General features: G+C 38.3%; 1 protein-coding gene across 2 annotated transcripts; it reads right to left on the reverse strand.

Moving 5' to 3' along the window:
• Positions 1–9,082: 9,082 nt before the first annotated feature.
• On the reverse strand, positions 9,083–23,255 carry mfsd8l1 (major facilitator superfamily domain containing 8-like 1). 2 transcript variants are annotated; one of them, XM_015970718.3, is made up of 13 exons: positions 22,942–23,255; positions 22,628–22,728; positions 18,095–18,280; positions 17,882–17,944; positions 15,727–15,846; positions 15,534–15,613; positions 15,090–15,435; positions 14,867–14,940; positions 13,264–13,477; positions 13,009–13,131; positions 12,805–12,935; positions 12,188–12,293; positions 9,083–9,774 (listed from the first exon to the last, which is right to left on the reverse strand). In XM_015970718.3, exons 2-12 carry the CDS (start codon positions 22,701–22,703, stop codon positions 12,216–12,218), a joined length of 1,491 nt encoding a protein of 496 aa, XP_015826204.1. In that variant the 5' UTR covers positions 22,704–22,728; positions 22,942–23,255; the 3' UTR covers positions 9,083–9,774; positions 12,188–12,215. The 2 variants fall into 2 exon arrangements, with proteins under 2 accessions (XP_015826204.1, XP_070410296.1); XM_070554195.1 differs by lacking the exon at positions 22,942–23,255 and having other exon boundaries at positions 22,628–22,935.
• Between the last annotated feature and the right edge of the window lie 350 nt (positions 23,256–23,605).

A 23,605-nucleotide genomic window follows, 5' to 3' on the forward strand; every position in this document is an offset into this window, starting at 1 on the left:
GGATTTAATGAGCAATTTAACAACACAGCTCGGCCCAATCAAATCTAACTGGTTCTGTGCTTAATCCCAGGCCAATCCTTTGTAATGAGTGCAAGTTCCAGGGCCCTCTTCTCTGCAGAGCACCTCCAACTTCTGGACACATTCCCTCACACTGCTGTCTGGTTCTCTTATGTTCTGCTTGTTAGCAGGTTCAATAGCTTCCTGTCCAAAAGGTTCTCCAACAACGCTCTCACAAGCCCGGCTGCATTATCTGAGGAAGCTTGACGGTTTACCGCTGTGCTCCTGGTGTGATCACACCTACAGGTCAAAGGGAGCCAGATCTCTGCTCCCTTCTGTAGGTTTCTACCTACCATAGAGAAGGGGCGTGATTTTAACCATATTGTCTGTTTTTCATTAGGAAAATCTCACAAATCCTGAAAATCAGATGATAAAATACCAGGATTTGGGATATTTAATTTTTTTATAAACGTTTTCTCTTTTTCACTGAAGATGGCTTGATCCTGGAATGAAGATAAATATTCATGGCGTTGAGAAGCATCCAAGCATTGCTTGGAAGGCCGCCTGTCCTTCTCCTTCACAACTTCTGACACCAAAAGCAGGGGGTATGTAGATGTGGGGAGACAACAGTAGTGCAATACGGGTGGAAAAATAATAAGTAAAATAAAATGCAAAAAATTGGAATAAAAAAGAACTGCACATAAATAAATGTAAATCTGACATTGAAGTAAAAACACAAATCTTTTCTTGAGTGAGCGTGCGCTGCAAGGCCGGCAGCTACTAGACTAGTGAACTAGTGAACAGAGCGTGCACGAGGATAGCTGGGCGTTCTCTCTCATGCACATGTTTTCAAAACGTGGAGAGGACGGTTCTTTGCTGAAACTTAGAAACATTCTCCGCCATTTCTTTAACTGATAACGAATCCGGTTTCATGATCTAATTAAAAGGTTTATATAATTATTGATTTATATTTTTATTTTAATTTTAATATAAATAGTCAATCATAACAGTAAGCCTCTTGTTAAGTTAGACGTGTGTGTGTGTGTGTGTGTGTGTGTGTGTGTGTGCGTGCGTGCGTGCGTGCGCGCTTGTGTGTTTTTACTTTACATTATTTACATTTTATTTATTTCATGCCCTCACCAGACGCCCAAGGTGCTGAACACAAAGTCAGAAACACAATATAGCATTTATCAACATGAACTAATTACAAAACGTTCAGAATTTACTACAAAATGAAATAAAATGCAAACAATCAAAAAGTAAACACAACAAAAATGTTCTTTTTGTTGAATCCCATCTTAGTTGCTCATTTGAACAAATCAAATATGGTCTGTAATGTGTTCTAATGTTGAAACAGGTTATAATCTCACAGTATTAAACAATAAATAATTACACATCCCAATGACTCATAACAAGTCGTGCAATAGGTCTTTGTTAGTAACCCGAGCTATCTTGCTTGAATATTTAATAATAATTAAAGAACAAAAATAAAATGGCTGTTTTTGTTCTTGTCATGGAAGCAAATTCCTGTTTTAAATTTCTTGTGTCCTATTTTGTATCAGCAGACACATTTCCATTTGTTCACAGCTTACACTAATGAAAGCTCCGAGACATTTTCCCCAACATGCCATCACTCCGTCTCATCTCATTCTGTTTTCACTCCTCCTCCTATTTCCTCCTCCCCCCTCCGTATCCAGTTCTCATTCACCTTCCCAGAGTTTGCCCAGTTTCCCTCCGGTTCAGTGGCAGGGCACTGGGTCACGGCACTGACTTGATTTTCACACTGTTCCCTCAACAGAGCGGCACATCAAGTTAATCAGGGTTAACAATTGTGGCGGTGGCTTGCTGAGCAGAGCTCCCATCAGCTTAGCGTGGCCTGACGGGTGATACAGATGGGCTGGTAATCTCTTTTCTGAGAGGACACGTGAGGCCAGAGGAAGCTGGTGACGAGTTGGAGCAGTCAGGATGCGACTGGGACAGGAATACATGAAGGATATGGAAAACTAAAGAGTTAACTATGCTAAGAATTTAAATTGTTGATTTTCTTAAGAAAGCGCAGGTAATTGCAGACATTTTTAAGCCTTCAATGCCTGGAATATGAAGCAATATTAACTGTTTTCAAATGTTAAACTGTGTGGGCTGCACAGTGGTGCAGTGGTTAGCGTCATTGCCTTGCAGCAAGAAGGATGGGTTCAAATCCCTGCCTGGGGCCTTTATGCATGGAGTTTGTATGTTCTCCCTGTGTGTGGATTCCCTCTGGGCACCCCGGCTCCCTCTCACAGTCCAAAAGCATGACTGTCAGGTTGATTGGTCTGTCTAAACTGTCACTAGGTGTGTGTGTGTGTGTGTGTGTGTGTGTGTGTGTGTGTGTGTGTGTGTGTGTGTGTGTGTGTGTGTGTGTGTGTGTGTGTGTGTGTGTGTGTGTGTGTGTGTGTGTGTGTGTGTGTGTGTGTGTGTGTGTGTGTGTGTGTGTGTGTGTGCGTGGTTGTTCATCCTGTGTGTCACCGTGTTGCCCTACGATGGACACTTGGGTATAGAAAATATACGTATGTTAAACTATTGTCTGATGTTGAAAAAACAATTATAGAATAATAAATTCTACTAAGTCATGCTTTTGTTCTTTTTTAAACACAGAAACAGTTTTGTTTACCTGTTTGTAGCTACGGTTTCGCCGACAGCTGCCGGCTTCTTCAGGCTGACGCTGATGGTGGCGCGTCACTTCCTTCTCCGTTTATCTGCGGGCAGCAGAGGACGTTGTCGCCCTCTACTGCCCGCTCTCCCCTCTCCGACGATGCAGTCCCATGCAGACCACGCATCGTCGGAGAGGGGAGAGCGGGCAGTAGAGGGCGACAATGTCCTCTGCTGCCCGCAGATAAACGGAGAAGGAAGTGACGCGCCACCATCAGCGTCAGCCTGAAGAAGCCGGCAGCTGTCGGCGAAACCGTAGCTACAAACAGGTAAACAAAACTGTTTCTGTGTTTAAAAAAGAACAAAAGCATGGATTTACAAAGACACAGCAAGAACACACCTAAGATCTACTAAGTCATGTAATTTTATAGCATATAATAGTGAAAGACGCATAAAATTGACCCTTGCCACCTGTAGCTCCTCCTCCACCAGAGGGCAGTAGATGTGTACAAGATATGTCAGATTTTTGATGAAATACTAATACAATACTAATACTCCATCTGGATGTTAACGCTAGCTTACGACAATAGTCCAGAAGGGGTTAAAAAATGTCTTTTACTTGAGACTTTTTAGATGGACGGACGGACGGACAGGCAGACAGACGGATGGACGGACAGACAGAGACGGAATGTGCAACAAACATGGGTCTGCCCATGTGACTTCAGACACAATGATTTGTTAATGGGACTGCAGAAACGTCAAACCGCAAAAAGAATTTGGTGTTTGAAATATCGAAAAAGGGGTGAAAAGTTGTTCAAATTAACTTTCTCGTGAGGATGCCTGAAAAGTGACCCACTCTGGCAAACTGAATGTCTCTAAGCAGCTGGCTAGCTTGTGCAACCCAGCCTGGTGTGTCTCAACTAAAGGCTACCTCAGCCTTCTTTATCCATTAGAAAAGGCATTACACAACCATGCATTCCCAATAAGACAAACGAAGAGGAAAAACCCTGTCACACACCCCTGGGTGACACATAAAGCTCATTTTTACCTCCTGGAGTTGTGTTTTTCTACATCAACCAAACCGAGTTGGCATGCCAACGTGACCTTTTAAACACTGGAAACTAGGCCACGGTATACCGTAGGCATGAGATTGTTCGTTATTGTACCCTTTTCTTCAGTAAACCTTCTGTCAAAGTGCATCCTTTTATTTCCATGATACCTCGACTCGAGCGCTCTCCCACATCTTTTTTTTCCAGAACCATTCCGCATTTGGAATGTTGCACCTCTGAAGTGACATGTATTATTAACTGGAAGCTCAAGTGCCATCTCTGCAGGGACATTCAGGAGACTTTCACACATTTGTGTCGATGCCATCATTTTGATAGGATGGTGGATGAAACAGCTTTTGCACAAACATTAGGAACCTGTGACACAAGCGCAAAAAGTTAATATTTCATGATTTGGGCATTTTAAAGGTTTTCCCTTTTTTGCACGTTTGCTGTTCTGCCTGTGGGATATCCCTCCCTTTAGGGGAGTCTTTGAATCACTTTGAAGGTACTTTTGAATATTTTTAACCCTATACTCATTCCCACTATTGGAACTTCTGGGTAATTTGACCAGACATTCACAGAATGCCATTTCAGGAACCAAGTACTTGAACTGTTCTTGGCTCGATAGAGGCACTGAGTTGGACGCTGATTGGTTGTATCTTAGTAGGAAATTACTTCAGCAGTTGCTGCTAAAACAACTGACATTTGCAAAATTGGAAGAGTTGCTGGCAATGCAGAATGTAAGGAAAAGAAAATAAGAAATGATGATGCTGCTCTAATATCAACGTTTATAAACTCAACGCCAAAAAATGTAATAGAAATTCCCCAACAAGCTTTGTGATCTCACGGAGCACTGTAAAAAACGACGCTTCTTCTGGTCATTTAAAGTTTCTATTTATGTCACATAGCCGCTCCACCAGTCCTCCGAATGGATTAAATCATGACATACTTTGACCAAATATAACTTGTTATTAAAGAGGAGCTAGGTGGTTTGGGCTTGCTTTTGGAACCTCCTAGCGACGATTTGTAGAACCAAAAGCGAAAACCAGGTCCTCGCTGTGTGTTTACCTTTTTAACACCTTAATCCAACAGCTGAAATGTCTCCCAGCCTTCATTAGTGTCTACAGGAATGATTCATCACAATCAGCTGTGTTCATGATCTAAAACATGCAGGTAAGTCAGCTTAATTAAGGCCCTGTCCACACGTAGCCGGGGATCTGCCAAAACGTAGATATTTTTCTACGTTTTGGCCTGTCATCCATACGAAAACGGAGTTTTTTCACACGAAAATGGATCTTTTTAAAAACTCCGGCCAAAGTGAAGATCTGCGTTTTCTCCGTTTTGGGTGTCTGCGTGTGGACAGACAAAACCGGAGTTTTAAGGTCCGCAACGTCACTTTCCGCAGCAAAAAAATGCTGACATCACGTGTGCGACCTGTGTTTACACTAGCCGACAGCATGGATGCCCTCAGTGCTGCGCTCGCTTTATCAATTGTCCAAGCGCTTTTTGCTTGTTTGTTTTTGCAAGTGGAATTACTGGTCCTTGCGGAAGACCACAGACGAAGGACGAGGTTAAGAATGGGGGAAGTACTGCCGCCTACAGGTCTGGCATGTCCTTAACAACGTATTTATCCGGGTACGTGTGGTCAGAGTTTTTTTTTTAAACGAGGTGGTGTGGATGCAAGTTTTTGGAGGGGTGGATATTCGTTTAAAAAAAAACCCGGCTACGTGTGGACTAGGCCTAAAACAGAGCGGCCCGCCAGGCTGAAATTGCAAGTGGAATATTCTGGTAACGAGGGCGATAGGGGCCGGGTGAACTTTTGTTAACTCTGTAAAAGGTCATTTTAGCACATACTCAAGAAAATTATTTCAAAATATGAAAAAGTTGGAAAGTATCCCTTTAATGTCTGTGGACGCCTTTTGGTGCTAATCAGTGACGTCACTGACTGCAGAAACAACCACGATACGCCAAGTCCTGAAAGGTATGAATTTATTTTTAATTTTATTTATTGAGAACCTCATTAGCTCTGCTGCTGAGCGGGCCGAGCCATCCTTTCTGCCGGTCGCTTTCCCTCCTCCCAGACACTTCCTAGGAAAAAGTGGAAACACGGCTAATGATGATGATGATGATGAAAGCAGACTTTATCGTCTGGTTTTATTTTTCCTCATCGTAAACTACTTTTGTCGTTTAATGAGCCTTTCTGGGTCAAATCATATTTTCAGCACAGGTGGTCAAAAACGACACAAAGGAAGTATATTTGTAAAGCTAAGCTCCAATGTCCCCTCAAAAATAAATAAACAAATCCCAGTCACAGTGCATCAACCCAACCTAGTTTTGGGGAGGGGTCAATCAGTGTTCGAGCCTGAGGAAACGGGTGAAACAAAAACATACAAAGCAAAAATGCCAGCGATAGACATTAAGTCCTACTAAACTTCACCCGCCCCTGCTGGTCAATCCAGTCGAGGTAAAATCGAGTTCACCAAAGGTTCACGTGCCCATTATCATATCTGATTTGGTTGCATAGGTCTGTGATTGGAGAGGAAAGAGGAGGAGCATGCTCGCCAAATTTACCCAGAAAACTGTTATGACACATGACGTGTTCTGCACTTTCGACCCTGATATGCCAGGTCACTCGTCGGTCATAGAGCCGCTCCGGGCCAACTGTGTTTTGGGATTGTGTGTGTGTGTGTGTGTAGGGCGGGTGCAGGGACTCAGTTAAGCAGGAGAAAAAAAAGGTAGCAAAACCCCAAAATATCTCTGTTACTGGCCCTGTGTCGTAACATCCCTGAGCCGGCCCCGCCCGACATTAAAACGAGTTCAACTAGAGTTCACAGCGACAGGCCACGCCCCTTTGCCAACACGGCGTCATCAAAAACCACGATGCACACTCCGGTCCCCGCTGGCTACTACACAGCGACCCCTGATGGGTCCAATCCTACTTGTTTTTTTTTTTTTTCAACCAGAATTTCCCCCATACTTTTATTTTGAAATATAGTATCAAAATCAATAATTCAGCATCAATCATATCATGTGTTTCCTTTTCAGTAACATGTTTTTAGTCTTCAAAGTCGTCATTCATGATATAAGGACATAAGCATGAAACTAAGCAATGATTTAAAAAACATAATCCTGACATTTTTTATTTAATTTGGACTTTTCCTTTCATTTTTAAATTATTTGGAAGTTTCTGTGCTGTTTTACAAAAAGGAAATAATACTAGTCAATTTGTTTGATTTTCCACCAATTTAAAAAACAGTATTTTCTAATTGCTGCAATAAAGACGCTTTTTCCATTTTGTCTCTTTTTTTTCTCAAAATATAAAATTGGAGTACAATAAATGTTGCTGTTCTCACAATGATTTAATGTCACAATCACATTTTTTATTATTCATGTAGAATTTTAGGTGGAGACAATTAACTGAACTTTTTTTTTAGGAACAATTACATTGAAAAGCTTTATATAACCAATACAAATATTTCTGATGGATACAAAAAAAATGATTTAAACTATTAAAATGAACTAGATTTTATTTACAAGTAATTTTTTTTATCTCAGTGATAGAAAATGAATATATGCAGTATCAGAACATATTAAAAATAGAAATATAATTTATACATACAAATATAAAATATAATCAAATAAACGCACCACAAATAAATACCCCGAAAATCAAAGAACAGTTAACATTAACTTTTTTCATTTTTTTAATAAAATTATTTTAATTACTTTATGAAAATAAATATTAGTTTGTGATGCACTAAATTAATTCAACATTTTTAATAGATATTTCAGCTACAATATAGCACAAATTTTTGTTTTTATGTTGACAGCTTTAACTAAAAACAAATTTAATAAATCTCCTTTGAGAGACTAGATTTCTTCTCCTGTACTTTAGTTCTAAACCTTTAAATTGAGCAAAAGTATTGTATTACTGATGTCTACACATGGATCATTTATTTCCTTGAGTTAAAAATGAAAAACCTACATTAAAAGGTAGAATAAAAGCTTGATTTTCTACATTTTTATTTATTTTTTAAGTTCAAGTATTCATGAATTATCTATATTTACCTTTAATGAATATGAAATAAATGCAAAAGTTGTTCTATATTTCTTTGTATTGTTTTTACTAATTTTGATCAAATTATATATTTTTGTTTCCAACGTTGCTCCTCAAGCATCTAAGACAAATGTGTCTGCAGAGACGTTTCACTACTGAGTGGGTCAGTCAGCATGTTGGCTTGGGTCAACACAAATAAACAAGGTGTAAGAGCGCCCACTGGTGTACAAAGTGTTTATTACATCACATGAAAAAGAACGTTTAATCTCATCTATAGTTTGATATGATTAATTAATTTAAAACAAAATAACAATTCTACTGAACTACGGTATTCATAGAATTAATTTATCCTTTTGCCATCCATTAACTTCCACCCAAGCCCAAGCAGAGAGGCCCAGACTTCCCTCTCCCCAGCCACTTGGGCCAGCTTATCCCAAGGTGTTCCCTGGCCAGCCAAGAAACATAGCCTGTCCCGGTTGGACGTGCCCGGAAAACCTCACCAGGGAGTCGTCCAGGAGGCTTCCTAATCAGATGCCTGAGCCACCTCAACTGGCCACCTCAACTTCACGTGGGGGAGCAGCGGGTCTACTCAGAGCCCCTCCTAGATGACCAAGCTTCTCGCTCTATTTCTAAGGGAGAGCCTAGCCACCCTGCAGAGAAAACTCACTTGTATCCATGATCTCATTCTTTCGGTCACAGGTGAGGGTAGGAGCATAGATCAGGCTCAGCTCTCTTTTCACCACAACAGTTCGGTACAATGCCTGCATCACTGCAGACGCAGCACCAATTCGCCTATAAATACTTCCTCCACTTGGGACAGGACCTCATCTCCGACACGGAGAAGGCATTCTACCCTTTTCCGACTCAAGACCATGGTCTCGAATTTAGAGGAGCTGATTCTCATTCCTGCTGCTTCACACTCGGCTGCGAACCGCTTCAGCAAAAGCTTTATCCTTTTGCTGGAATTTATTTTTATTAGATCTGTAAAAGATTTCTTTAATGCAATAAATTAGCTTTGAACATTTTGTCAGTGAGTTATTGAAGGTCTCTAGACAAAAACAAAAAAATTAACTCTCAACAATATATTTATAGCTTTACTGCATGTTAGAATGTTGTTAAGAGGCATGAATTTTTTTTAAGCTTATTTGTTTTCCAAATCTGTAGGGTGGGTCCTACCCCAGGCCACTCCCTAGACACGCCTCTGCCAATGTGACTACTTCTGGTCCAAAAGACAAAACCATAAAATACAAATCTTAATGCAGTTAAATTAAAACCAATTAATTCTTTGCTGCTACAGACTTTTTACACTCTCACATACATTCTGAACCACCAATGAATTCAAGGGAGGGGGTGAGGTCTAATTTGAAAAATAATTTTATTGACAAAGAAAAAAATAATCTAATTTCATTTTTTAAGTTTGGTCATTACATATATATTTACAAACATGAGTCAATATTCAATTTCAAACAACAAATTAGATACAATAGTGTTTTATTTGTTGCATGTTTTTTTTATTTTTAATGAATTCCTATGTATTATCTTTCCTAATAAAGTCTGATTTGGATGTTAGAGTCATTAGGGTAACTTTTGTCACACTGATTTATTAAATCATACAGTTGAAATTATTAAACATCACTGAAATAAAATAAAATATATGCAAACATTTGCAAATATTTTATTTTTAGAAGTTCCATTTTGCCACAGGTAAAAAATTAGGATGCCTAATTATTTAAGACAAAATAACAAAAATACATGTTTATTAGATTAGGAGTGCATCTTATGCTGCATCATGCTGAAACAGAATGTGTCGGATGAGTGATGCACCTTTTTGGTGCCTGTGACACTTTTTACATGCACCACTAGCTTGGTTCTTTATTTCCATGGGAAACACGCTGCAATAGTATACTCGGTTTGAGTCCATCGACCAGCCTCTACCCAAACAACCTGCTCAGTCCAAACAGCTTCTTTTAGGAGTCTCCGGGCAGTCCCTCGACACAAAACAAAGGTGCAGGGTGGCAAAGTCCAGCTGGGTTCTTACAGAGACTAAAAAAAATAAAATAATAGACAAATAAATACATTAATAATGTATATAAAACATCTGCCAACTTTCTACATTCCAGTCAATGGGGAAAATATATGAATGTAAAAACAACAGCAACAAAAAATAAATGCAATGGCTTACAAATAATTATATATAAGCAGAGGAACAGAAATGTAATTATTAATCTATATATTTGAATATAAGCATAAAATGCCATCTGCTCCAATAAAAATCATGCAAGTCCTCTTTTATGCTCTAAAATTACATTAAAGAAAACATAATAACACAGGGCATTCTGAAAATGCAAAAGACAATATATCAAAGAAGTAAATCTCCATAATAATAATGATTATTATTATAGCAATATTAATAATACTTATAATTATTATTTATTTATTATTTATTTATTTATTTGTTTATTTATCTCAAACCATTGAAAACATCAAATTGCATATGCACTCCTCCATATTCCTGGTGCATAAAAATTTAAAAATGTGGAATACGATTAACATATGCTGTTGAAGAAAACAATACAAAACATACAATAACATAAAACCGTTTGAGAGGGAACTGGAAGAAGCAAAAGCTTATCTAGTCCAGCCCCAATTCAGTTAATAAATCACATTTGCTCACATTAGCAAATTTGAAAGAAAAAAAACTTTTCTTTATGCAGGTCGTTCTATCTTCACCTTGCTACATAAAAATACAGTTACAAACAATTGTTCACATGAATCTACAGAAAAGGAAAAACAAAACCAATAAACAACAAAACAAAATATTCCATTTGCAATCAATTACCATTTTTATCACTTGCTATTTATGTATGAGTCAATTATAAGTTGTTTATACAATATTTTAAATGATCTAATGTTTTTACATAATTTTAAAGTCACATCAAGTTTATTCCACAGTTTGATACCACATACAGATACACACATACTTTTCATAGTTGTTCGGTATAATGGAAAAAGTAAGTTTTTAACGCCTCTCAATTCATAACCTTCTTCATGAGTTTTAAACATCCTTTGCTAATTACCCGGTAGTACACCCATCATGGCCCTATATGGTACTTGGACAGTTTAAAATTGAATAAGGTCAAAAATTTTGAGTAATCTGGAATTATAGAATAATGGAGTTGTATGATCTCTATATCTAGACTTAGTAATTATCCTTACCACTCTTTTTTGGAGAACACAAATCTTTAATAAATTTGATTTATAAGTATTACCCCATACTTCGACACAATATGATAAGTATGGTAGAATCATAGTACAATAAAGTGTGTGTAGTGCTTTCTGTGGTAGGGAATATCTTGTTTTATTTATTATCCCAATGCTTCTGGCTAATTTAGAACACACATATTCTATGTATGGCTTTCAACAGAGCTTATGATCAATCAATATCCCCAAAAACCTAATTTCATACACTCTTTCAATGGCTATTTCATTAACAGTCAAATAGATCTCTTTACTACTTCTTTTATTTCCAAATAACATAAACTTTGTTTTGCTGACATTTAACGACAGTTTGTTTTTATTAAACCAATTCTTAAGCTTACTCAATTATTTCTGGACCTTTTGTACAAGTTGCTGTATATCTTCTGCTGAACACAAGATATTTGTATCATCAGCAAACATAATAAATTTAAATAAATTTGAAGTTGTGTAGATATCATTTAAATATAAAAGAAATAACTTCGGGCCGAGTACCGACCCTTGCGGAACTCCAGTGAACTTCGAGACAGCTAGACTTGTGATAACCCAGCTGGACATACTGAGCTCTGTTACTCAAATAACTTTTTAGCCAATTGAGAGCTGTCTCCCTTATACCATACTTCTCCATTTTTGATATAAGTATTTTGTGATCGACTGTATCAAAGGCTTTCTTCAAATCAATAAAAATTCCCAGAACATATTTTTTCTGATCAAGCGTTGTGGATATGTCTTCAAACAATTCCATTAGAGCTTGTGCGGTAGATCTACCTGATCTGAAACCATACTGCCTGTCCAATAAAATGCAATTTTTTTTCTACAAATTTTTCCAGCTTGTCATTGTAAATTTTTTCCAATATCTTTGAAAAATGAGGTAACAAGGAGACCGGTCTGTAGTTTCTAAATTGATGCTTATATTGCCAGACTTGTAAAGAGGAACCACCTAATAATAACCTAATAATAATAATAATAATAATAATAATAATAATAATAATAATAATAATAATAAAGTAAAACAACCAAAAGCGATAACAAAAATGTGTCATTTTAAATGGAACTCAGTTCAGCTTCTTCATTTTTATTCTCTATGGTGGAAATTATGACTTGTCTAGTTCTGCTTTTGCATAAAACCTAAAATTCAGGTTTGAAACACACACACACACACACACACACACACACACACACACACACACAGTTAGTGTACCTTGGGTTTCTTCTAAAAAGCTGGAGCTTTAAGTACATATGTGTGAACTTTCCATGTGCTCCTGAGAAGGTTCCACCAAACGGTTGTAAGAGAAAGCCAGCATCACCTATAATAGAAATAATAATTAAAAAAGCAAAGAGAAATTAACATGAGGCAATTTCATGCTGGTTTAACATATTTTCTATTTTTCTTCTCCTTTTTTACTCGTTTAATAACTTCCCTTCAGAATATAGTAACTTGTAAAAATTAAAAAGTATTGAAAAAATCTAAATAAACTCTGAATATAAAAGAGTTTTTTGCCATCTTTTTTCCCTCATAGAATTTTTCATAAGAGAGGGTTGCATAGACTGAAGTGATTTATTATAATAAGAACTAATATTTTTAAAATGCACCTACAGTATTTACATTAAACCACTAATTTACAAACAGATGCACATAAAGTTGCTTTTAGGAATGCACAGCTTCAAAATATTATTTCTTCTAAAATATAGTTATAAAAAAAATCATGAGAAAAATGTATTTCCCCAATTTTATTTCATTTTATTCAAACAGCATTTTAACATTTCTGGTCATAAAAGTCTTTTTGCACTCCACTCACTCAGAACGACTGTACCTACCGTTAGCAGCACCAGCAGCGCCACCATAGCACCCATCATGATATACATGTTCTCAGTGAGACCACCGGCCCACAGCGGGCCCAGGATGGTAGCAAGACCCCCCACTGAGCGACGTACACCCTGACTAAAACCTGCAGGGACAGAGTCAGTCAATACAGGAAAGAGTATAATGCCACTTTTCCACTAGATGGTGCTGTTTCTCACCTTGAGTTCTCTCTGAGGTTATTTTAGAGAAGAGGGAAACCTGAGCCACAGCTACAAACGGTAAACCCAAAACCTGCAGGAACACCCCGATGATAAACTCTGTCAGCTGCCATGAGTAACCACCTACAGAAGACGAGAATTCAATAAAAACACAAACAAATAACCAGTTCAATCAATATGGATATTAGCTTAGAAAAGATGGTTCCCAGAGGAATGCATCTTGTTTTAATGCACATGCAGAGAGTCCTGCCTGACCTAAAGGGTTAGCCAGGAAAATCAGGCACCAAATGCAGGAGATGTTGCAAATGGCCAGACCGATGGCAAGGACCACCCTCTCTGCAACGTGTCGACTCAGCCAGCGAACAAACAGGAATCCAGTGATCACCACCACACCACCGAGGCAGTACATCACGCTGTTCTCCAGCTCCCCAAAGTTAAAATATTTTTGGGTTAAGGGGGTCACCATAGTCTGAGGAAAGAGGGAATAAGGCAGAAAAGCAGACGGTCATTATTCAGAGAATATAGGCAGTTTTTTCTCTGTTGCACAATTAAAAGTAAATTGCATGTTCAGTAATAATTTTACTGTCAAATTACATCTGAAGTAAGAATGACATCCTGTGGTCATCTGTACATACGCCTTATTCCGCACCCATTTGAAAAACTGGCTCATCAATAATCAAACCTGTCAACTCTGACCTCCTGCGCTGCCATCCTGTGTTCTTAGGCTGTATTGTCCATTGACTCTTAACAGTAATTACTGCATGTTGTACACTTTTACTAATAATATTAATACTGCCCTAATTTATTGCATGTTTATGCTTTTAAGAATAAAGTCAATCAGATCTTTTATAAGTTGCATCTTAACAGCCCGTTGTTGCAGCATGTTGCCCCTTTATTTTTTATCTCCGTGTGTACTCTAACCTTTTTTGCATTCGCTACTTAGACCTATCATCCTGTTCATTTTGTTACTAATATTTATTTAATACTGCTTTCATGCTACTTTTTTTCTACATTGGATTAATATGATGTCCAATTTTGTACCAGACTAATGAAGCTTTTCTATAGCAATCTTCATATAATTTACTTATGAGTGTATAGGTGTTTTATAATGTCCTCCCTAGAATGCCGACTGTACAACTGGCACAGGACTACAGATGTAAACTAGCCTATGTCTAACTCTGGCATGTTTCAGCGTGACTGATGTTAACATGCACTGTCCTGATTATTAAATAAATTAATTAAATTTAAAATTAAATTTGGGTACTGCAGTCCATGTGGCAAAACCGATGAGTCTGCTTTCAGTCGGTGTGGTTACAAGCACACTGACCAACATCTAAGTCGATCCTGGCCGATCTTACTGTAATAAGCTGGGAGTCTTAATCCATGTTTACATGCGCATTAGAAAACCGGCCTCTCGAATAAAGTTCGTTCCACTCCAGTACAGTAGGTGGCGACGTGCCTTTTCATGTCAGTATTCTTTTGGTTAGCTTATAGGCAAGGCAGCTTTATTTATAGAGCCCATTTCAAACACAGATGTGCTTTACAATTATCAGGACATGATATGAAAACACAAATTAAAATACACATAGATAGAATTACTGTTTAGAGCTAAAGGAGAACACAGTTACAGCGCAGATTACAGTGGAGACGATGCAGCATAAGAAACAATTCATTTAAAGGCTGATGAGTACATTAGGGTTTTTAGTTTTGTTTTAAACAACACTAGGGTTGGGGCACATCTGAGGTCATGGGGAAGCTGATTCCATATGTGAGCAGCATAGTAACTAAATGCATCTCCACCATGTCAACACTGCACAGTCACAAGGGTTGTTTTTTTTGTCTGTGTAAGTGAATGCACCTCAAGCGCTGTCTGATTAAAAAGGGTGATGAACTGAGCAGCCAGAAGCACGACCACCTCTTCTCTCAGGAACTCTGCAAAAACAAAAAGGTACGGCATTCATTTTCAAATCAATCATGAATTAAAGAGTTGAACGGCAACGTTTTTGCACAAATTTTATGATTAAAAATGACAGCTTTGTAACGTGGCCCAGAGTAGTCTACTTAAAAAGTGAGTCAAATACCTCTGGACAAGCTGCCACTTCTCGCAGGTTGGAGGCACTTGTGGCTCTGCGACATCTCAGGAGAAGCGGGTGAAGAATGAACGTGATTCAGCGAGGAGCTGAATGCCACGTGGGCATGGTTTGATATCACCACTGAGCCGTACGACCCCAACAGCTCCTGGGAAGCGATTAGTGGTTTCACCTCCTCCTCACCTTCATCCTCATTGTTTACTACAGCCCCTGGCATGTTCCCTTCCCCGCTGAGCTTTGGACTGTCAATGGTCTTTCTCCTTTCCAGCTGTGGTAAATCCCAGTACATGAAGAACACGGCCAGTTGAAGGAGCATCCACAGCAAACACATGAACAACTGCAAGAGGGAGAAGAGGAGCGTGGTTTCTCGGTGAAGGCAGGAATATGAGAAATAGGTTCAAATATCCATGCATATTATCTCGCTCTATTCCTTACCCCAGGGGCAGTATATTTGTTGACAATAAAAGGACCAACATGGAAATTACTAAGCCGCAGAAAGATGTTAAATGCAGGACCTGGTGAAAGGTAAAATATACATTTTAAATACAAATAATCTCCCAAATCCCACCTAATCTGAGAGAATATTGCACAAATAAAACTATCATAATTCAGAAGAAAAAACTCCAACCAATCAGAAGGCCAGCCTGTCGACAAGCCATGACAGCAGCAAACACAGTGGCCCGATCCTCCGGAGCAGTGCTTCGAGTCAGGAAGCCAAAGATAGACGATCCTGCGCCAGTACCAATCCCTGAGGAATTTTTCAGATAACATTTTTACATCTGGTTTAAATTCATTTTTAATATAGTGTAACGTGATCTGATCTTTGCTAATAAAACTTGCTAAACCAGAAACATTGTGAGGGGATTTATTGGTCAGTCAATATTTCGGAACAATATTTAACATTTTTTATATCTGCTTCACCCGACATACCTCTTTAAAGGAACCAATATAAAGTCAGGCACATCTGTGGGCACCCTGGTGCTGCAGTTAAATTTTATTTAATTGTATATTCAAATTGCTGAAAAACTTAATAAAAGATTATTGTCAAATTACATTTCTGCTCATTTACTTGTTTTGTGTATTTAACCTTTTAATCAGTTTGTTGTGTTTGAATAGCTTTGGGTAAATGTTTGATCCTAACACACTGCAAAAAATAAAGGGTCAAGAGTCTGTTGAATTTAGAGTTCAAAAACTGATTCAGGGTCTCTTATGCATTGTATAGGTTACCGCCACCCTGTGGACTGTTGCTCTGAGATGTGGAATAGCCTTTAATCGAGTAGAATTTTCTTATTTGTGGATAACTTTAACCCTTTGATGCATAATGGTCACTACAGTGGACAGGTACTCAAAATTGTTATTTCTTTATTTTTGCTATTAAGCACAGCTGTTGAAGACTTTATTGCATGTGAGCCCCTCCATTTGAGCTTCAGCAAGTCAAGCCAACATATTTCATGTTCAGAATGCACGCTGTCCACTGAGATGGACATGTAATAAATTATTTGTAAATTAACAAAATGTTACAAAAAATATTTGTTGAAATTTGTTTCATTCACACCTAAAGATTAATGAAAAAAATTGTTTAAAAAATCATGGTTGAAGATTTCATAATTCATGCATCAGAGGGTTAAAAGAATATAAAATTTGGAGATGGGTTCATTACCACGATACAGACTATGTATTACAACCCAGCATCAAGGATGTACATGGGAGGCTGCTTTTCTGATTAGTTCCAGGTTCTGAGAGAAATTAGACAAGGAGATCCCCCAGGGTGTCCGCCAACGCTTTACAAGCCGCCAGGCCAAGCGTGTGCCCCCTACCCCCGCTCTCACAGTCTGCCGGACTTAGTGAGGTTTCTGGGGGAAACCCTGTCCCTTTTCCCGTTAATTTAAATCTGTCGATTTGACAAAATCACAGAAATAACAAGGAATTTTGTCTTTTTTCTAAAAATGTTTTCTCAGATCTGAGATAAATGAGTTGGAAGCATATTACTTTTCAGTGAAAAAGAATGAATATCAAATATGCAGATGACACCACCATCATTGGTCTGATCACTAACAATAATGAACTATACTATCGGGAACAGGTTAGCTGTGCAGTCACACGGTGTCAAGACAACAACCTAGAGCTCAACACATTAAAAACACAGGAACTCATTGACTTTTCCCGCTCTCCCACACAAAAGATACCCAACTCAGCTTCCAACCAACCCATTACAATCACAGAGTCATACAAATATCTAGGTACACTCGTCAATAATAACCTTAAATGGAAAAAGCACACAGATCAAATTTACAAAAAAAGCAAATAAACGTTTATTCTTCCTTAGACAACTGAAAAAATTTAAAGTCGGGCTGGCACAGTTTCTTCCCGACAGCTTGTACGGTCACTAAATCAAGTCTTTTCCTGAAATGTCTATGTGTTCCTGCCATTGAATGTGGACTGTGGTGTGAAGACACAGAGATGTGAGATGTGAGCATGCCATGCTGTACTGAAAAGAAATTCCACCAACTTGCTGTGTGGTCATTAATAAATTAATCTGAATCAGATTATGTCTCCCAGAGGTACCACAGGAACCAATTTGATGTGCCACCCCACAATTTTCACTGGACTCATGTTCTACCCCCTATGAAAAATTTCTAGGGGTGCCACCGTTTGGAGCAGTGCAAAATTTGCTCAATAATATAAAAGTAATTTATAATTGTACCCTCTTGTGCATCAGAGTTAGATTAATGATTTCTACAGAAGTTTAGACTGACTGATGCTTTGAATGCGAACAAACTCACCTGCTACAAATCTACTTGACAGTAGGAGCCACTTGGAGTAGCCCATGAAGTACATGAAATTACCTGCACAACAAAAATAATAGATAAGAAATATATGAATGCTTCAATTTAAAGAAAACACCAAAACATGTTGTTTGTTTATGACAGCAAAGGTGAAGTAGAAACTTTATTCATTTGTATACGCGGATAACAAAGTGTGATTTGTGGACTCACCAACTATCTCAAAAAAGTTGCAAAGCAAGATGATTTTCTTTGTGGTTCTTGTTCTGTCTGACCAGTGTCCAAAGAGCGGTCCCGCCAAAAGACCACTGAAACTGAACGCTGACAGGGCCAAACCCAGGAAATATGGCGCTGCTTCCAACGTCTGTAAATACCGCCATATTGTAGGTAATATAACAGCTGGGGAAACAGAAGGGATTCACGTCATTAGTGATAACTCAGAAAAGTAAGAAAAAGTCAATGTCAAAAACTTAATGAACTGAAAATAATAATGTGTCTTTTGGTTATTAGAATGCAACATTATAACTTGGATTATTTAGAGAAATTTTCTTCATTTCTCTAATTAATAGATTTAAATGTTTACCTTTGAAGCAGAAGATATTGCACAGTTTAGAGGGGTTTTATAGGTCATTTTAAAATGGTAAATGGCCTGTATTTGTATAGCAACTTCTGAGGGTTCTACAACCCCCCAAGACGCTTCACAATTCGATCAGTCATTCACACGCTGGTGATGATGTAGCCACAGCTGCCCTGGGACGCACTGACAGAGGCAAGTCTGCCAAACACAGGCACCACCTGTCCTTCCGACCACCACCAGCAGGCAAGGTGGGTTAAATGTCTTGCCCAAGGACACATCGGCAGCATTCTCTGGTCGGAGCTGGGATTGAACCTGCAATCTTCCAATTACTGGACAACCAGCTCTAGCTCCTGAGTCACTGCTGTCCCAAATGTGTTTCTGTATAAAAATATAGAAATGGTTACTGTCTTATTCATAGATGGCTTCCTGAATAGCTTCTATTTGGAGAAGTAGTTTATATCCTACGAGACTGATGAGCTAACGGCTAGTCTGGACCAACCACAACTAAAGTGCATATCTCTAAAGCAGCAAAACATTCCCCAAAAAATATTTTTCATAAAGTGTAAAGCATTAACAGTCCATCCAAAGCATCAAGGACGGCAAGAATATTTAATATTTCTGCCAAAATACCCATGTAATCCTAAATTAAAAACTGCCTAAAGGGTCATACAATAAAGTTGCAAAAGCTATACGACATTTTTTAAATTGGAGAGGATTTTATACACTTATACCCCAAAAATCCCTTTAATGTCTTTAGGATTTTCACTGAAACTCCCTTGATCATTTAGGTGGAACTTAAAAGAAGCTGGGGTGTAGACTGAGAGACCACTAATTAAAGGTGCACAATGTGAGAATGAAGAATGACATCCTGTGGTCAAATTTTGTTACTGCAGCCATTTTCAAAACAAGTGCATTACTCACTACCTTTCTGAGTTTCAACGTTTGTTTAACCTACTGAGCTTGTCAATATCCTGGCAGTATCCTGGTATATAACAGAATCTTCATGGTGACAGAATGGTTTTTTATTCAATATAACTCCAAAACAAACCACTCTGTTCCACTAATTACATTCAAGTGGAACTAGGCAGTTTTTGTTTGCCTTTAGCTCCCCCTAGTGTCCGTTTGTAGAACCAAAAGTAAAACCTATCTCCTTGCTGTGTGTTCGTCTTCATAACACCTTAAAGTATCTGTCCAGAGTTTTCTCCTTTCAGAAATTATGTATGGTTTTTCAGAAATCCGTAAATGTTATTATCTTATCGTGTACTGTGATATAATGTAAGTATAACGTCTTTTTCTTTATTTTGCTAAGCACGCCCCCTGCCCCGCAGAGCTCCGTGGAATAGGACACTGAGCGCCGACCAGAACTAACCAATAGCATTAAATTACCAATTATATGCTTCAAACTTAAGGAATACCTCAGCTGATGCAGAGTTGATTAACTTTTCACAGTCAAGTAAGTCTCTAAAATATAAATATATGAGAAAACAACATGACATAAGAATAATACTTGTAAAACAACTTGTTTTAGCTCTGTGTGTCAGCAACAGAAGGACATAAATAAACTAGAAACGTGAAGTCGCCATTAAAAAAAACAACGAAGAAATTATTTGTGTGATATGCTTGTGAGCCACTAGATGGTGCCTTCGGATAAGAGAAATGCTCCGGAAAGAGGCATTAATCTAACAGCTGGCTCTTCAGCCTTCCTCGGTCTCTACAAGAAGGATTCATCACTAAATTAAACAAATCAGCTGTGTTAACGATCTAAAACATACAGAAAACATGCTGGAACCAGAAAGTCAAGACTCAGGAATGTAAGCTCAATTTTTTTTAAGTCCAAAAGACTGGCAGATGTGAAGTTGCAAATGCAGTATTCTGGCCACAGGGAGCATAGGGGGCTGGGTGGCATTTCATTAACCCTGTAAAGGGTCATTTTAGAACATACTAGCTCAAGAAAACGATTTTAAAATATGAAAAAGTTGCAAAGTATTGCTTTGAGCAAGCATAGAGCTCCACAGTGCCATCTGGTGGGGTCCGGCCCCACTGGCCCCTAATGTAGAGACGTCACTGATTAGAATAAAACATAAAGATGCTGTGGCTTCTTAGGGGTACAAGAAATAACTTCTGGGTCGCTCCTGTTACTGATTTATGACTAAAACGCTGCTGCATTTTTGCCGGACAGTGTCAAACTACAAATGCCAGCTCTGCACCATTTGCCAGCACAGATTCGGCCACCCTGTGGTGGGACAGATTGTAATCGATGACTACGTCCCTCTTTGGCCACTTTGAAATAAGAAGAAGTGGAAACCCCCCAGCCAGCTGAGAAGGAAATCTATGTCAATGTAACCTTCATTCCAACATAATTGAGATATTAGACTGTTTTGTGATTATTTCAGTGTAAAATTCTTACATAGTCCTTTAAAAAAAGACTAAAGATAAACATTTATTAGCTTATATAATCTTTGAACAAACCCCCTAAGGAGCTGAGCAGACATAGTTAGTGATTAGTTGATGTCATCATGTTGCAACATTCAGTCTTATCATTCTAGGTCCTGCTGAAGGAAACACAACATTTAAGCTTTGGCTGCAGAGATGGTTCTTTCTCTCCCTTAATTCCTTCAACAGTGTTATCACCCAGACAAAGGACAGCCCAAAGCAAATACGATCTAAACTCAATGAAGTGGTCAGATGACCCAAAATAAAGCAACACCGGAATGCAGGAAGTGATTACTCAGATTCTTTCATCATCTAGGTAAAGCTGTTATTTGGTCAGTTATGTACTGATGGTGGTGTGAAAGGGAACCAGATACAGGGGGGCTGCCAGAGACTTTGGGCCCCATGAAAAAATATCAAGTTGGGCCCCCTGGGGGCTCGTCCATAGCTGAAGCTGGGGTTCCCACCCTCCCAGATTCGAAGGGAGAAAAAATATAATATATATACTTTATATTAGTGTTTCAGTTTTGCTTAATTATGTAGGTCTACATGCATTCTTACTTATTTACATATCATTTTCACCAGCTGTCTCTCATTAAACAGTGAATTTCCTTCAACAGAATTAGCAATGTCACTGCTGGAAACAGCAGGAAATGCACATGCTGAAAGGTGTTAATCTCCTTTTCCCTATTACTCCCTTAAAATGTGTTTATTTATTCTAAAATTTTATTTGATGATAAAATTCAAATTTGGATATCTAATTAAATTTCCATGTTGTGTCAAAGCTTTACATAACTTCATTTTCAGCTGTCTTTCCTCTTGAAATCAAGTATTTCCGTATGACTGATAAAAATTAAGGATTCACTGCGACTTCTTCTTCCATGTGGGGGGGGGGGGGGGGGGTTCAAATTAATTAGTCAAAATACAGCAGGGACCTCTGAATAAATATACATTTCATATAGACTAAAATATTGTTTGTTTAATGTCTTAAATGAGAAAAATGCTGCAAAGTAAAGTACTTGTAATTTTTAAACTTTATTTATTTTTTATTCAACTTTGAAACTTTTTTGGGTCCCTGACAGCTGTGGGCCCTTAGAATCTTCCTAATCTTTCACCGCTTTACAGCACCCCTGACCAGATATAATAAAGCTGCCCTTGCTGCATATGGCAAAACATGTGCACTGCATTGATTTCATTGAGCTGCTTTTCTTTGTGTTCAAAAGATTGTGAAACTTGTGGATCCACTTCAGCAAAACAACTGGATTGTGTATTGAAAAACTAGATGTGAGATTTCTGAAAATAAAAGAAGGGAAAAGCATCATCTAAATAATCCTCTTTTCATCTGAGGTTGACATTTGGAGTCTTGTAATTTTAACGTGGCTAAGAGAGTATAAAGTACATTTAACTTTTTTTTCTTATTGTTTTACTGCTGGACAGAGCATGCTGCAATGATGATCAGAGATTAAAATTTTAACACAACTAAACTAACAATCCAGGCGATTTTCGTGCCACAGACAACTATATATATATACATATATATATATATATATATATATATATATGTGTGTGTGTGTGTGTGTGTGTGTGTGTGTGTGTGTGTGTGTGTGTGTGTGTGTGTGATGCAACAGAGATTAAGATCAAGCTCTATATTCTCAGATGTTTTAAATACATTGAGCCTAAACATCTTTTCTTAATATGTGAACAACATATCGTTGACTGGGATAACTGAGCCATCTTACCATATTCTACTCCACTCAGAAGAAAAATCAGACCGATGGTGAAGAATGTCAGTTTCTTCTTTCGTCTGTTATCCATCTTGATTGACTCTGTGATCTTCTTTCTGTCATTTGACAAATCGCGTTTATTCTTCAGGAAACCTTCATTATTCGCATTTCTACAGTCGCGCGGACACTAAAATAATCCCGACTGCGACGCCTCCAATAAGGAGAAGCTCAAGTCTGTCCACTAAAACTAATGACTTCAGCTAAACGTGAGTGTGGTTCCACTAGTCTAAGCAGTCTAAGCAGAAAGTCGTGAACTCCAGTAAACTCACCGGGCAGGTTTAGGTCGCGGCAGCAAAGCTTTACATCGAACATGCTACTGCGTGTTTACGTCACTTCCGGTGTCCTAGACGCAGCGCAGACCACCACTCAAGAGGAAAAAAAATATTCCCAGGAAAACAGAATTGAGCTAAATGGCTACAGTGATTAGGTGTTCTTCGATATTTTTGTGTTTGCACACAAACCACTGCATAAATCAAGTATCCTACAGAAAAAAGCATCCACACAAGAATGCTTAAAATATGAAACTGTTATGATGTATAACTGATAAGTTACACACATATTTACTCCTATGCATGGATACGTGAGTCATTGTGAGCGTGCTTCTCCATCCTGTGACATCCATTACTGCAGGCACGGAGTGGTCTGTTTAAAGCACAAAAGCTGCTTCTTCGCCTTTAATTCAATTTTCTGCCTCCTGAGTTTTCACATTTCCATTTGCTATCATCGAGATTCCATGGACATTCAAATACCACTGTGATGGGATTCGACCAACAGTCATGATCAAATATCAGCATCAGCACTTGGGAGATTACACCCAAAATTTAGTAGTCAGAGGCACTTTTTGCAGTGTTAAGAAATCTCTGACTTGTAAGTTACGAAAGCCATTTGCAACATATTTCTAAAATCATTACTATAGCAACTCCCCATGTTTTG

Source organism: Nothobranchius furzeri, chromosome 8, assembly GCF_043380555.1.
Source record: "Nothobranchius furzeri strain GRZ-AD chromosome 8, NfurGRZ-RIMD1, whole genome shotgun sequence".
Taxonomy (NCBI): domain Eukaryota; kingdom Metazoa; phylum Chordata; class Actinopteri; order Cyprinodontiformes; family Nothobranchiidae; genus Nothobranchius; species Nothobranchius furzeri.

Excerpts from the sequence above, each read along its gene's own strand:
- mfsd8l1 (XM_015970718.3), bottom strand. The coding sequence starts at position 22,703 with ATGGATAACAGACGAAAGAAGAAACTGACATTCTTCACCATCGGTCTG. Across the intron at positions 15,436-15,533 it reads ACAAATATACTGCCCCTGGG|TTGTTCATGTGTTTGCTGTG; the intron begins GTAAGGAATAGA and ends TCCCTCTTGCAG. Across the intron at positions 14,941-15,089 it reads AAGTGGCAGCTTGTCCAGAG|AGTTCCTGAGAGAAGAGGTG; the intron begins GTATTTGACTCA and ends TTGTTTTTGCAG.